The sequence below is a fragment of the Protopterus annectens genome, chromosome 3.part1, assembly GCF_019279795.1.
Source record: "Protopterus annectens isolate FY-2018-M chromosome 3.part1, PAN1.0, whole genome shotgun sequence".
Taxonomy (NCBI): Eukaryota; Metazoa; Chordata; order Ceratodontiformes; family Protopteridae; genus Protopterus; species Protopterus annectens.
The window spans coordinates 1,814,096,577-1,814,111,409 of NC_056732.1; the positions used below are offsets into that span (position 1 = coordinate 1,814,096,577).

The window sequence follows — 14,833 nt, forward strand, 5'->3', positions numbered from 1 at the left end:
CTACTACTTATACACAAACACACATACAGACCTATCATGTACCAAGCCATGCAGACTGTAAGTACCGGATAATAAAGTCTGGAGTAACTTGTTTTTAAGTTGTGGAGCAACTTATTTCTATTTCAGTTACATTCACCATGTATTACCAAGTTGTTTTTATGAAAACCAGGAGGACTGGATGACATTCCTCAGCAGGCTTGACAGGTGTTGATTATGGAAGTGCAGAATAAGGATTCACATACTGTTCTTTCCTTAAGCCTGTCTCTAAATATGAATCTTTTATTAGTTTAAATGAAATACACAATCCTGTATACCATAATACAATCACAGAACATTCTTGGTACATTTTTTTATTTGTTACTTGAATATTTAAATGTTTTAAAAGAAAAAAAATTAGAGATAAAAGCAAATCACAGTATAATTGACTTGTCATGTCTACAGTACAAGTAATAAGCAGTAATTAAAATTAAATATAAAATCAGATCTCATAATTGGATATAAAACACTGTCCTGAATAGTTAAAACTTTAGGAATTTCTTACAGGAGACTTGCGAGTTGCATACCCAAATCAGGGATGGTTGCATTTCTAAATAAAAAAAGTAGGTGATTCTAGAGAGATCCAGACCAAGACATTTCCAGATGAGTACTTAGAGTAACCAGCTGTAATTCATCTAAGAGTACAAAGACCCTTGTCAGGGAATGTACCAGCAGCATTTATACAGAAGCAGAACCCAGGCTGTATAGGTCTGCACAATAATTTTTAAGAGAAACCTGGCAGTGACTGGTAGCCATTGCAATCCTGCAGCAAAGCCACCATTTGCCTTGGCTAACAGTCTTCCAGTGATATTCTCTGCTCACCACAGTGATGCCAGATCCCATCTGACAAAACAGAAGCTAAGGATGCTACAGTAGTCTAGGCATGATGACATCCATGCCTAGATCACAATCACCAGGTCTGATGATAGAATATGGCTCTAGATCCAGGCAACGCAATACAGTATTTCCACAACAACAAAAAGAATCTTGTATTAAAAACTTGCACTATTTTAACAGTATTATCTACAAATCTTCTATTAAAACTTTGCACTATTTTAACAATAATGTCTACAAACAATGAAGTAAGAACTGGTACCATGACAGTTTTTATTACTGTAATGACACATTGATATTCTGTCTGAACTGGACATGTTCGATATGTGACAATTGTAACAGTTAAAATCTGCAACAGCAACAACAACCCCTTGTACCACCACTTCATCCAACTAGATATTTTTTACCTTAAAATATGCACCTGTTTTCAGCACCAAAGCAGAAAACAATAGCTTTTATTTACCCACGTGCCACACCTTAGATACAAAACGTACTACTTGACCCAGGTTCCTGGTAATATGAATAACCAGGGTAAACTATAGAGTGGCAAATTAGGTACATATCCATGTAAAAGATGTAAGGCATGTAGGTATATCAAGACTAATATGTATTCTCTTAGTAACAGGATGCTCAAATACATTAAGTGCTTGCACTATGCATGCTGCTCAGAATGCACTTCTTGTTATGTTGGTAAGACCAACAGAATGTTAAAGGAATGTATTTTATAGCATATGAGTGATATACAGAGACATGTGCAAAGAAGTGCAGTAGCTCAACACATTAATGAATTTCCATGGCATGGTTTTAAATTTATGGTTTTGGATATTTACACTCCTGCACCTAGAGTTGGTGATATAAAGAATGCCACAGAAGTTAGACTCACTGGATAGCTGATCTGAGAGCTGATGTTCCACCAGGCTTAAATGGTTTTATACCTTTAAAACCTATTTTAAAGGCTAGAAAATGTTGATTGGTTGTTGTTGTCTTTCGGCTTTTCCCGGTTAGGGGTCGCCACAGCGGAACTCCGGTCCGCTAATGATTGGCAGTAGATTTTCATGAACACCAAGGTGCCAGCTCGACGTTCAACCTTCAACGAAGGCACGCCCATTTACGCATGTCTTTCAAACGCCCACCCAACCACTGGGAAGACATGCAGACTCCACACAGAAGGCACTCCCCGCACTCCAGCCGAGAATCGAACAGGAGAACCTCTGTTGATTGGTTAAAGGTTTTAATTAATGTAATTTGTTTTTCATGTGTATTTATATGCAGACTGATTTTACATTTTTGTACTGATACGATGCAGGAGGCATCTCCGAAAGCGCTCATCTGTTTTATTCTTTATTAAATATATGTGCTTTGCCATGGTTGTCCCATTGTTGTTTCTCTGACCAAGGTGAATTCACTCTAAATCAAATACTGCTACTCTGCACAGGTGACATTGAAACCAAACCAGGAACAGTACTGCCAAGCTGCCAATGGCATCAGGAAACCCCATAGAATGTCTTACAGTAACAAAATAAATAAAAATGTTCCATACAAACTTCTGCAGCATATGTTGAATTTCAAGCAAGGATCAGTTACCTAATGCCACATTTGTAGAAATTATAAAAATTTACCTACAGCCATACATACATACAAAACAAGGACTTTGCCTTATTTATAGAAAAGACCACAGCTCAGAATGAACAAGGAGTTCCTTCTACTCATATACAATACGCTAAACTCCATCCAAAACAGCTGCCAACAATTGGAAGGAAATCTGTACTAATGACTATAACCATTGGTGACATTGAGCAGGTACACTAAGTTGTATCTGCTTGAAACCATATAAAACCTCATTGTTCCTAACAGAAATTCTACACTGGTTTCATGATAACGTTGTCAATGAACTATATATCTTGTAAGACTTCAGTATTTTTGTAATGCAACCTTTATTATGAAATTTGCTCTTTTGGATTCATGCAACTTATTACTATCCCAACCTGAGAAAATCCTACAAAAAGAAAACACACACACACAATATACTGAACTTCATCTTTACAAAGCATCCGCATAACTACATATGCAGTGAAGTCCTACTAAAAAGACTCTGCGATCATAACCCTGTCTGCACATCACCAGCTGGCAGTGTCAGAACTGTAACTATAAGGAACCTGAACACCTTCATATTTCAAAATATAGATCAAATGTTTATTCCTATGCCATCAAAAACACCATTGACAAATCTCTGTGAATACTGAATAACTGTACTAGCACTTATGGAAAAAATGCATCAAATGGAAGCATCAAAGCCAAAAACTCAACATTACCTTGGATAAGCAAGACCAGGGAATATGTGAAAATGCATGTAATGAATACAAAACATATAAAATCACCGAATAAGTACAAAGAAGCCATAAATAAATGATGTCTCATCTATACCAAGCAAGCAAAAGAATAGTTTACAACTTTGCAAATCAATGAGCAGTATGGATTTTAATAAAAATCCACCGAATTTCCCATCACAGTAGAACATGGCAATGCCAGCTGCTAAAAATCTATCATCACAAAATACTCAGAATGTCTCCAACAGTAACACATTAACAAGACGGCAAGTTAGCCAACATAAACATCAGAACAAATAATCTATATGGCTAGAAATTATGGAACATACATTGGATTTTAACCAGTAAATGCAAAACAAGTAGGAAAACAACTAAATAAAATCAGTTAATATGGATCAGCATGTATGAATCATTTTTATCCCAGATATATAAAAAAAAAAAGTTGACTTAGCATATCCCTTAATTATACCTACTTATGCATACACCCACACACCTGCCTACCTATTTCTTGTACACACACACCTCTTAAAAACTTAAACACACATGTACACCGACCACTCATTTGTCTGGTCACAGACCACAGTCCAAACTTCTTCAGGAATTCAAATTCCATACACGTGGACCAGGAAGATGTAAACAATTGGTCGCACATCGCACAGACACAAAAGGTCTTCTGTGTCTGTGCAACCCGATGCAAAGGGCATTCTTAAAGAAGAACACCCTTAAAAAAAGAGAGTTTTTTTTTAAGAAACAAGGCAGCAGAGATGCCAGTATGCCATATCGATGCGTACAGGCCCAAAAAAGCCCTGTGTACGGGACATTATTAATGATAAAAAGAAAATCTGTATATCTGAGCATTTTAAGAATTTTCATAATGGGGAAGTTGAGGATTTACAAGGGAATGATTTTAGAGAAAATTAATGCTGGTCAATATGACGGTGTCCTTATTAAGAATAAATAATTGTACAAAGAATCTTTGTATATTCTGAAATTCAGTACATTAAGGAGGTTCCAAATGGGTTAGACTTAGAATTCAACTGGAAGTTTTTTATATAATTGTTTGATTAATTGAGTGTTAATAACTTAATGAGGGTGTGCATATATGGCAGATGGGTGTTTTAAAATTTTACTGCTTGAAGGTTTTGTCAGCCGAGACATTGGAGATAATAAACAGTGTGTTGTGGATACCTGGCTGGTTGTTTTTTTTTTTTTTTTTTTTTCGGAATCTATAAGGAGTCTGATTTGCTGCATATGACAGCTTGTCTGATGTGTGAACCATCTTGTAAAATATGAGCACAACATATAATTGTCCTGCAGTATAATAGCTTCTTTTAGGGAACCCCCTCCCGTACATTTTCTTGCTAAGCAGATGCATGAGGTGCAGTGCTTCTCGGACTCTGCCATGCAGATATAATACAAATGATTTACTGCATGTTTCAGACTGCCTCCTAGTGACTAAAAAGCCTCCTGTGCACAGACTGTTTTGCTCCTTGGGCAACCAAAGGGCACCTTTGCACCTCCATTTTATGCATTATGCATATATGGGGTATGGCTCTTTAGGCAGGTCACGGCAGTGATTCACTCTCAGAAGTCTGGCTCCTCTTAAATATCCTGAAGGTTCTAGAATATCATACATGTTCTGCACTGTATACAGCTAGTGCATGGAAGTACACCAGGAAAGTGACAATTCCAGACTCCTAGTGAGATGTATGCTATGACAGTGGAAGCAATATGCTACTCTGCAGCAAACAGGCAGCTTGTGCATGTTGCATATGCAAATATTCCATTCCATGAGGTAAACATTCCAAAGACATATAGTAGGTGGATTGGGCACACTAAATTGGCCATATGCATACCTCTCAACTCTCTATGATTTGCATGGATGTCCCTGATTTTGACTGTAATTATTGTCATTATTAAGTATAATTCAGCATATATTCTCCAAAAGGCATCAACTTTAGGAGGGATTAACAAGGACAAAGCTAAAATTTGTCATGGGCTTCTTTTTCTTAAGAAACTATATTATTTTGCGTTTTGTTATGTCAGTGTCTCAAGTTAATAGAACTAATATTTTAGAAGTGTCCCTGATTATTTCTGGATTTGTCCATGATTCTGTTGAGATTTTCCCTTATTGGTTGAGAGCTACGGCCATAGGTGTGTGTTTGTATATGTGCGTGCATGTGCTCGCAGGTATGTGCTATGGAAGAATAACTGGGGCAGGGCTAGCCACCTGGTGGTGTAAACTTTGGCTCTAGATTATTGTTACCGTTGAAGTGACACCCCAACCTCATGCAAAAATGGGAAAAAGAGGTTATGGATGGATGGACAATGGAGTAGTAAAGGTGTGATTAAAAGCTGTTTATTTTGGGAGTCCTCATTAAGTTGACTTCATAGGCTGTCAGAACCACAAGGGCGGGAGACTTAAACCTTGACACAGTTATTAATAGAACATGCTGGAGGGACAGATTCATCACCCAGAGACTCCCTATGCTGTGGAACAAAATCCCGGTACATGTGAGGCAGAGCACCTCGCTGGCCTTGTTCAAGAGGAATCTTGACCAATGGATGGGGAATCGCAGATATACCCCAGGGATTACTTCAGTGTCACTGCTTGACAGAGGCACAGCAAAATAATAGGCATAGTTTTATTCAAACTAAAGGGGTGGCGAAAGCCAAATAACTATGGGCTAGGCTTATAAATGCCCTTGGGCAGATAGCCTAGTATGAACCTATGAACCTATGAACTGCTCCATTTCAAGTAATTTCATAACTCTACAGAATAGAAATCCTTCTGATTTACCATGTGTTGAGTTAGGTATGGTTCACTATTTCAGGATATAGTACCTTCACAAACTCAGTTTAGATCCCCACCTGGACAGTGAAGCGTTATTTCTTGTCCCCGTAGACACATACTACTTCTCCGGACTTTTTGTCAAAGTCTTCTGCATGCAAACATTTTGCATTTTTACAAAGATGACCATACTACCAGAGTCCAACAGGCCCCGCAGTTTCCTACCATCTACTAGTATAGCCCTCTCAATTAATTTGTCAGTTGTGCAGTAACAGAATGCAGTTTCTGCCATTCTGTCAGAGGTGTTATCACATTCCTTAGGTTCTACATCATTCACAACATTTTCAGCATGGATAACATTCACATTAGAATCAGCACTATAGAATTTAGCAATGTGGCCCATCTTCCCATGTTTAAAGCAAGTTTCCCCTTTTAACAAGTGACCTTTCCATATCTCTAAGCAACTCCCCTTTATATAAACTTTCATTGCACAAGATTCTTTGCTCCAGAGTGACAAAACTTTCAGAATATTTTGGGTCTAACTGATGCACCTAGTTTTCAATAACAGCTAGCAATGCCTTTTAGTTTTCAATAACAGCTGGCAATGCCTTTTTAAGTATGTTAAGTACCAATATGTCTGTAATTGTTTCTTTACAATTACAAACTCTGGGTCTGATGATAAAGATACTATGCATTTTAATCCACAAAAACGTTGTCACCCAGGGAGTAAACGCCCCGTACGCCAAACACAATCCAGTAACTAGTAAAACAATTATAATAAGGTGTCGGGACGAACAAAGGCTGCAAATATGTAAACGCATCCAAGTAAAACCAATATCTTCCACAATATATTAGTTTATTCAGAAAACAGGACCAGTACTAAGCGTTTTCACCCTGATAGGGCTTCCTCAGACCATATACAAACATACACAGCTATTCATAATTATAAAGAGAAAAAGGCGCCAAATTAAAAATAATCCATTCCACTAATTAAAGTGACAGCTTCCTATAAAACAAGGTGTTTGACACAGATAAGTACATTAATACATACATAAAATTATGTATAAAAGGTATATGAACTATATATTCATGTACATTTTTTTAAAAACATTATCTATACCTAAAAACAGTATTTAAAATACTGTGACAAATGTGTTGATAGCATACGTAGGATGCTTACTGCTATGCCTAGCCCCCCAAAAGACAATCCACAATGTCCACCATTACAATACAAATCTACAAATTGCATATGCAAAAGACTGATTCCTATATCTAGCACCCAACAGACAATCAGTACCTAAAAGTACTATTGCAGAATAAAACATACAATACTGCTATCTAAGCCCTCTCGATTTGAGGAAGGGCTTCAGTGGTATCTTATCATTTAAACCTGGGAGGGTGTCAGCTCTCAACCTAATGATCCACTTCACTTCTTGTGTCTCAGTTCTATTCCTTATATCCCCTCCTCTATAATGGGAGGAAACTACTTCCATGACTCTGAAACTAAACTCATGTGTGTCATCGGTACAACTGACATGTTTAGATAGGGCGTTGACAGTGGATCTGATCCTAATTTGATAAAGATGTTCCCTAATTCTGTCCCTGAGCCTCCTGTCTGTTTTACCAACACAGAATGCCTTACATACGGAACAGGATGCGAGGCATATCACATGTAGCTTAGAGTGACTGCCTGTCATCCTGTGGGCTATGATTTATGCCACTAAGTCCTCCTCATAGGTCAGTGGCTTCAGTGGATGAATGACTCATGGTATTGTAGTAATTTTAGCAGCTTCTGCCATTCCTTTAGCAGTGGCCATGATCATTTGTTGAAGTTAACCCCCAGTAGCCATCTCGTCAGTGATGCAGGGTCAAGTAGATTTCTGTCACAAACTCTTAGGAAGCAGGTGCACATCCTCAGGGAAGCAACACAAGGGTTAATGACAGGTATCCCTCTTGAAATCCAGCATGAATAGTGTAATGACCAGAAACGTGTATATTCCTCCCTCTGACTGCAGTGTAAGTTTCCGAACTTTCCGAACAGCAAGCGGGAGCAGGTATGCTCAGTATGTGTTGATTGTGATATGCTTCAGTATAACACTTAGCACGATAAAGAGTTGTTTTTTTTCCAGCACCATAGACCACAATAACAAAAATCATTCTGTTGGGGAATTCCATTTACTTGGTAATGACAAGTTAAAGTAGGACTTCAGGAGAAAACTTTAAGCTAATGTTTTATGCCCAATTCATCCACCAGTGTGGATGATTAAGCAGTTGACAATCAAGACTTTGTTCTGAAAATGGTTTTATTTTACATAACTTAAAACCAAAATGTCTACATTTGTCAGAATGCAACAAGGTTTGTGGTTTGAACTAAAAACACTGAACAGTACCTTTAACAGTTCAGCTACAGAACATAAAAAAAAAGTCACCGTTATATAACTTTTTTAAAAGCATCTCTTCTCCAAAGTCAATGCACTAGGCCTCCAGCTTGCTCTTAAATGCCCCCAGATTCCACTGGTTTTCCTTGACTGCTGAGTAAGGTCTAGGTAAAGGGATGGATTTAGTCTGTGTGAAAGTGTTTGTGTTTGCTGATTAGGGTTACAAAAGGGGCTAGGTAAAGGAATAGCTTTAGTCTGTGTCTGTGTATTATGTATATATACATATATAATATTGCATATTTAATCATAGGTTCATAGGTATGCATTAGGCTAATAACTACAACTGCCTTTTTAAGCTTAGCCATTCATCCCAAATGTATCCAGCATGTTTGGTGCCCTAGAGGTTATTTTTAGGGGTATGTGTAAGCTAGGGCATGCATAATCAAACATTTACAAGTCGCCTCTATTCATTAGAGACATAGGTGACAAACCAGGGTAAATTTCCAATTTTCCATCCACTGGTCCAGATTATACTTGAGTAGGGTTAGGGAGGAACTTTGCTTCACATGGATGGAAAGCCTACGACATAGAAGGGGTATTCTCTTTTGAGACATACCTGTCCCTCCAACATGTCCAATTTATGTCATAAGCAAGTTTTAAGTCTCTGGATTGGGTAGGTTTTATGCCATTTGTTTTGCAGATATGCAGGATAAACACAATCAGACTTGTCTAGTGTTTGAGGTACAGAAAGGGTTTTCTAAGGTAACATTTTGGGTTAGGGTTAACATACATTACTAAGATGGTGTATGTTGCTTTTTCTCAGTTGTGCTTTTGTTTGATGTCACTGGACTTGGAGAAGATGAAAAGGGTTACTTTCATATTTTTATAAATCTTCTCCTCTTTTCCAAGCCAGGTTGATTTTCTCACCTGTCTGCCATCCTTGAGGCAGCAGTGTGAGCACTGCAGTAGCTTTCTGCAGGAAGTGGATGCTCTGTCCCCTAGATTGTGATGCATCACTTGTAGTGCAAGCTTTGTTAGGCCCATTGCTGTGTTTGAGATGTCTGCACTTCTGCAGAAGTCACCAGTGCTGGCTGATACAGTATCCCCTCGATCCCATCCCTAGGAAGGGTGAAACAGCATCAAGCATTCATTGCCATCTTTCCCATGTGGTTCCTCCACAATACATGTGCCATTAATCAAACATAAGTCATCTGTGGCACACTCGGGGCTTTATCCTTTCATGCAATGGGGCTAAATTGGTGGTAAAATATTTTGTTAAAGTATTTTAGTGAAGGAGCTGTGATTGGGTATTGATTTAAAATATTCTGAGAATGAAAAAGAGAGAGAGACTTGGGAATAGAAACCAGTAGGGCATTTGAATTCTTGGAAATTTATTCCAGTAGACCAAGATGTCAGGATATGCATTAGAGGCTGTACAATTACAAGACAGCCATACAAGGTAGCAAGGAATGCAATGATATAGGATGGGGATTGCAAGATGCAATTAAGTTTTATAAAACCCTTTTTCATGCACTTAGATGTGATGATTGTAGAGGGAAGAAGTGTTTTGTAGGCAGGGACTAGATGGGGAATGTATGTCATATTTACAGTTGCATCACTGTCACACCTTTAGTGGCTGTTGATGAGTGATATCTTAGAAATGAAGAATTTAGAAAGGCATCCCAGCAGTTTCTTTACTATATCTCTGATGGAAGACTGGTATATTTCTGACCTGTCACTTCTTTGAACAGAACAGTTTAGGTTGTGAGACCCTTATTGCTTTTTTTACTTAACACTGTTACTGACAAAGCATTTAATTTAAGTCTCGGTGCCTTATGGAGAGCTGGAAACTGCACATTATCTCGCTTGAATTGTCCTACCATCATAGCCATATGTTGACCTCACTTGATTTGTCCTACCATCATAGCCATATGACGACCTCACTTGACTTTTCCTACCATCATAGCCATATGACGACCTCACTTGACTTTTCCTACCGTCATAGCCATAAGCAGACCTCACTTGAGTTGCCCTACCATCATAACCATATATCGACCTCACTTGAATTGTTCTACTACATCTGTTCCATTATGTTGCTATTAAGATATTACAGTTTCTTGGAGCATAATATGGTACGCTGATTTCTCACCCTCTTAGAAAAGACATTTTTATTCTCCTGGAACAAATATATGCAGAATATTTACTGTCTGATTAAGATGCTATTTAAAAATGTAATAAATATTCTTAACCTAGAAGGTATTTATCCTTAATTAACTGGCTCATGTACATAACATGCCAAGAAATTCTTATAATTGTTGGCTCAGGCACACAGGACATGCATCCTCAATCATTGTTCTCATGCAGGTACTTGCCTTGGATTATTGTTGCCATTGTTTTCCAGAGAGTCACCAATATGTATTTCAGCACCATCAAGGCGTTCTGCACAGCATTCTCCTCTGTTGGTAATTAGTATAAAAGATATGGCATATGAACGCAACAAGTCAACTCTCCACCACGGATTGGTTTCAGGATCTGTATGACTACAGGATCCGAGATAAACATTACTTTCCAGATTACCATCTATGGCGTTCATTGCACTTGCAAGAAAACCATCTTTGTTAAGCAGACGAGATGACTGGGTAGCCCTTCCCTGAAGAGCAATATTTTCCACTAGAAAATAAATAAATAAATACATACATAAATAAATAAAAAACTTAGCTACAATGCAAATTTATTTCCTAACTATAATATGGCAAAATTGGCATGAAATGTAAACTAATTATCTGCAGCAGACGTCATCTACAGATGATAAAATAAAAATGGAGTATTTTAAAGTCAGTAGAGATACTATTAAATGCAAAATTTAAAATGCAACAGTCATCTGTCTGGAATTATTTGGCATAACACACTGATTGCTGATAGCCTCTCACTGTATGCATTTTGTCAGGATTTCTAGTGGCAAAATTAATACTTAGAAGAGCAAACACAAATACCAACCCTTTGGGTGGCCTAATGGTTAAGGTGTTTGCCTTACAAACACAAGGTGCAGGGTTTGAGTCTCACAAGGGATAATTGGCTTTACTTAAAATGGCTCGCAAGGGGAGTTAGCTTCTTAGGGTTGGGAGGGTGGCCTAATGGTTACAGTGTTTGCCTTACAAACACAAGGTGCTGGGTTTGAGTCTCACAAGGGATAATTGGCTAAGCTTAAAATGGCTCGCAAGGGCAGTTAGCTTAGTACTAACCTAAGAAAACAAAAAAATGAATCCAGAGAGACTGGCTGTTTTGGAGTCCCTCTGTCTTGCTGGATTAAAATTAATACTTAATTGTCATGGGGGCACAAAGAAGGACTAACTGAATCTGATGCTCCCCAGTAAAGAGTAAGGGGCCAATTTAGAAAGGGAATATCACCCTATGCTTATCTTTTACTAAGTTTCTAGGCTGTGTTAATGGAAGAGGCAAATCTGTACAAAAAAGTGTGTTTTTTGTTATAGGCTCAAGCCACAGTCTGTGCTTGTAAAGAAAAAGGGGGCTTCAAAGCTATTTCTCTGTGTGAATTTATTCAGTGTAGCTAACATGCAGATTAATAAAAGTGGTGATAAGTATTCTCATTGCCCATCTATGATGAAGTTATGGCCTGCTTATCCAGAAAGAGCCGAACACTATTTTACTGTAGCTGACAATCCATTAAAGCAACTCATAGTGACATTTTATTTTAACTATGCTTTGTTGACTGGATAAGTTTCACAAAACCTATGGCGTGTTTTCAGGTTAGTCGTGAGGTAGTATTCATATGGCCAGCAGAAATATGGCAAGAACAAGAGTAATTGCCCTACTTGTTTCTAGTGGGAGGAAGTTCATGGAGGTGACACTAAAGATGGTACAGGTTTTAGTGAGGGGAAGGTCATGGAGGTGACACCAGAGATGGTAGAGGCATAGACTGTGCAGGGGGAGATTAGTAATGCATGCATCTCTGAAGCTGATGGAAGTGGTAATTCAATGGTTGAAGTAACAATACTGTCTGCAGGAAAGTGACATGCTAGGTAGGAAGGTCCACTTAATTTTTTTGAAGAAAAGGATCAGGATGATGAATCACATCTGTCCTGAGACCATGCACTTTTGAAAGGTGTATGCAGTAGACACAGGATGATATCATACTGCAGCATAAAGCTGATTTTATGGAGAATTCACTTACTGCACAGTGCAGATGTGCAGGAGGTGGAAATGGGTTGAACTTTATCTAGAAATGAGCAGCATCTTGACGGAAACAGTCTTCTGTGGATGGAGACATCAGGATCCAGCGACAATCTGGATATGGCCAGAAAACTAACATATGTAGAAGTGTCCGCAGCACAGCATACCACCACTGTAATAAGGACTAAAACTAGACAGAAAATTGGTATTTTTAAGCTGTGAAACTGACCGTTACTTTATGTGAAATAACATGGTTGTGCCACTGGGCTTCAAACTGTACGATGTTCATTTATTGACCTATTTGAATCAAGTGGTTTTGTAAACTCACATTTGAATTGTTTTGTGTTACTGGAAAAGTTTCCGGTGTTATGTGCTTTAAAAAAAGTGTTGAACCATGGTAAGGCTTAAGAAGTACAAATTATGGGTAAAGTTGAGAATGCAAATTATAGATGAATCTGAACTTTCTATATATTTTGAGACAACCTTTCAATCTTAACTTTCTATCACTAATGCAATGGATGATAGAAATGTTTGCTTTCACAGATTTTTAAAAACTCCAATGTTTCTTATGCCCCTGTCCAAAGTTCAGCATTTTTTAAATTAATGGAATTAGGTTATCAGTCTATTAATGGGGCAGCAGAAAACAAGTTATTTTGCTGGATATGATATACATTTACATTTTATAAGTGCCTCTGTCTCCCCTTCATCTGTCCTACAAGATATACCTGAAATTGACTCATCTCCAGGTATCACACAAGATCAAACCCTAAATATGCTATCAAAAGCTACAAATACTGCATCAGTGGGTCCTGACAATATTCCTGGATGCATCTTAAATAGCATGAATCACAATTTAGTCCCAGCCCCCCCCAACAAGTTAATAGGTATTTACTAGCCTAATGACCACAAGAGCATTTTTATGCCTAGCCATGAATCCCAAATCTCTGACAAGTTCTGGTACCCTTGATAAGTGCAAGCATGGGCTTGGGAGATTAAACATTTACAAACAGGTCCTGAGTGATGAACCTGCCTGTGTCCTTCAAAGACATAGCTGCCAAACCAAGGCTGAATTTCCTGTTCCCATCCAACTGTCCAAGTTGCACTTAAATTGATATACTGAGGAACTCTGTTTCACATGGAAAGGGAGCCTGTTCCAGAGAAGGGGTAGTCTTCGGGATGTATACCTGTCTCTCTCTCCTGCTCTCTCTCTAATAGGTCCTGTTTATATCACAGGCAAGGTTTACATCTTTAGAACTGGTAATTCTTGTGCTATTTGTTTTGCAGATATGCAGGAGGTCCATCAGAGTGGGGTCTGGCAATGCCTTATGTGCCATGCATAGATCTCCCCTGAACAGTCTTCTGTGTATTCTTTTAGTGAGCAACCTGTATGAACATTCCAACTGCTGGATATGCCTAGTTAGGTACATACCAAAGGGGACATTGTACTCAATGATAGGTCTGATGAATGCCAAATACAGTGGAATAATGACTTCACTGGACTTAGATGTCATACCTCTGTTTATAAGTTGTACAACATAGAATGATGTCCTCACTGCTGTAGACATGTGATGGTTAAAGGCTAAATTATTTTTTGTCTGTCTGTCCCCAAGTCCCTGACTACTGGGTCCTCTCAGGAGTGTGTTGTCAATGTGATAGTTACCAGGGGTGGATGACTTTCCAGAAGATATTATGCATTTCTTGGCATTTAGTTCTAGTCCATGGCTTTGACACCCGTTGTTTGTGTCAGCCCTTCCTGGAGAAAATTTGTGTCAGTGAGTGATTCAATGACAGCTCCTAATTTGCAATCAGCTGCAACTTTAGTCAGTCAGAGGCCATTGACATTGACCTTGACTGCAGATAAGTAAATGCCAAAAAGGAATGGTCCCAGGGCTGATCCCTGAGAGACTGTGCTTGTGACTGGCCTCTACTTTGTAGAGGAGGACTCCCCAATTCTAACTTGCTGGGTCCTGTCTGTGAGCCATTTGGCTATTCACCGAGTGACATAAGGGTGTGTCAAAAATGCCTGAGTGGGGTATTGCGTCAGAAGTATTGGCCATGTCAAAGTAGGCAGTGGGAACCATTTTGCCATCATCCATTGCTTTGGTGATCTTCTCAAAGAAGTCTGCCAGGTTGAGTAGGCATGACCTCCCCTTGATGAAACCAAATTAGGTTGAGTCCAGTGTCTGGAGGTTTCCTCTGTCATTATTACTTCCATTATAATTTTTTCCATGGCTTTACATATGAGACAAGTGAGTCATGGGTTTGCAATTTCCAGG

At 38.5% G+C, this 14,833-nt stretch overlaps 1 protein-coding gene across 2 annotated transcripts in view; it reads right to left on the bottom strand.

Moving 5' to 3' along the window:
* Positions 1 to 14,833, bottom strand: part of LOC122798692 (fucolectin-like) — a 99,437-nt gene that overhangs the window by 9,214 nt on the left and 75,390 nt on the right. For both annotated transcript variants that reach the window (XM_044067788.1, XM_044067786.1), the window contains one exon: positions 10,739 to 11,036. In XM_044067788.1, the coding sequence (XP_043923723.1) occupies positions 10,739 to 11,036 (298 nt within the window). The remainder of the gene's footprint in view (positions 1 to 10,738; positions 11,037 to 14,833) is intronic.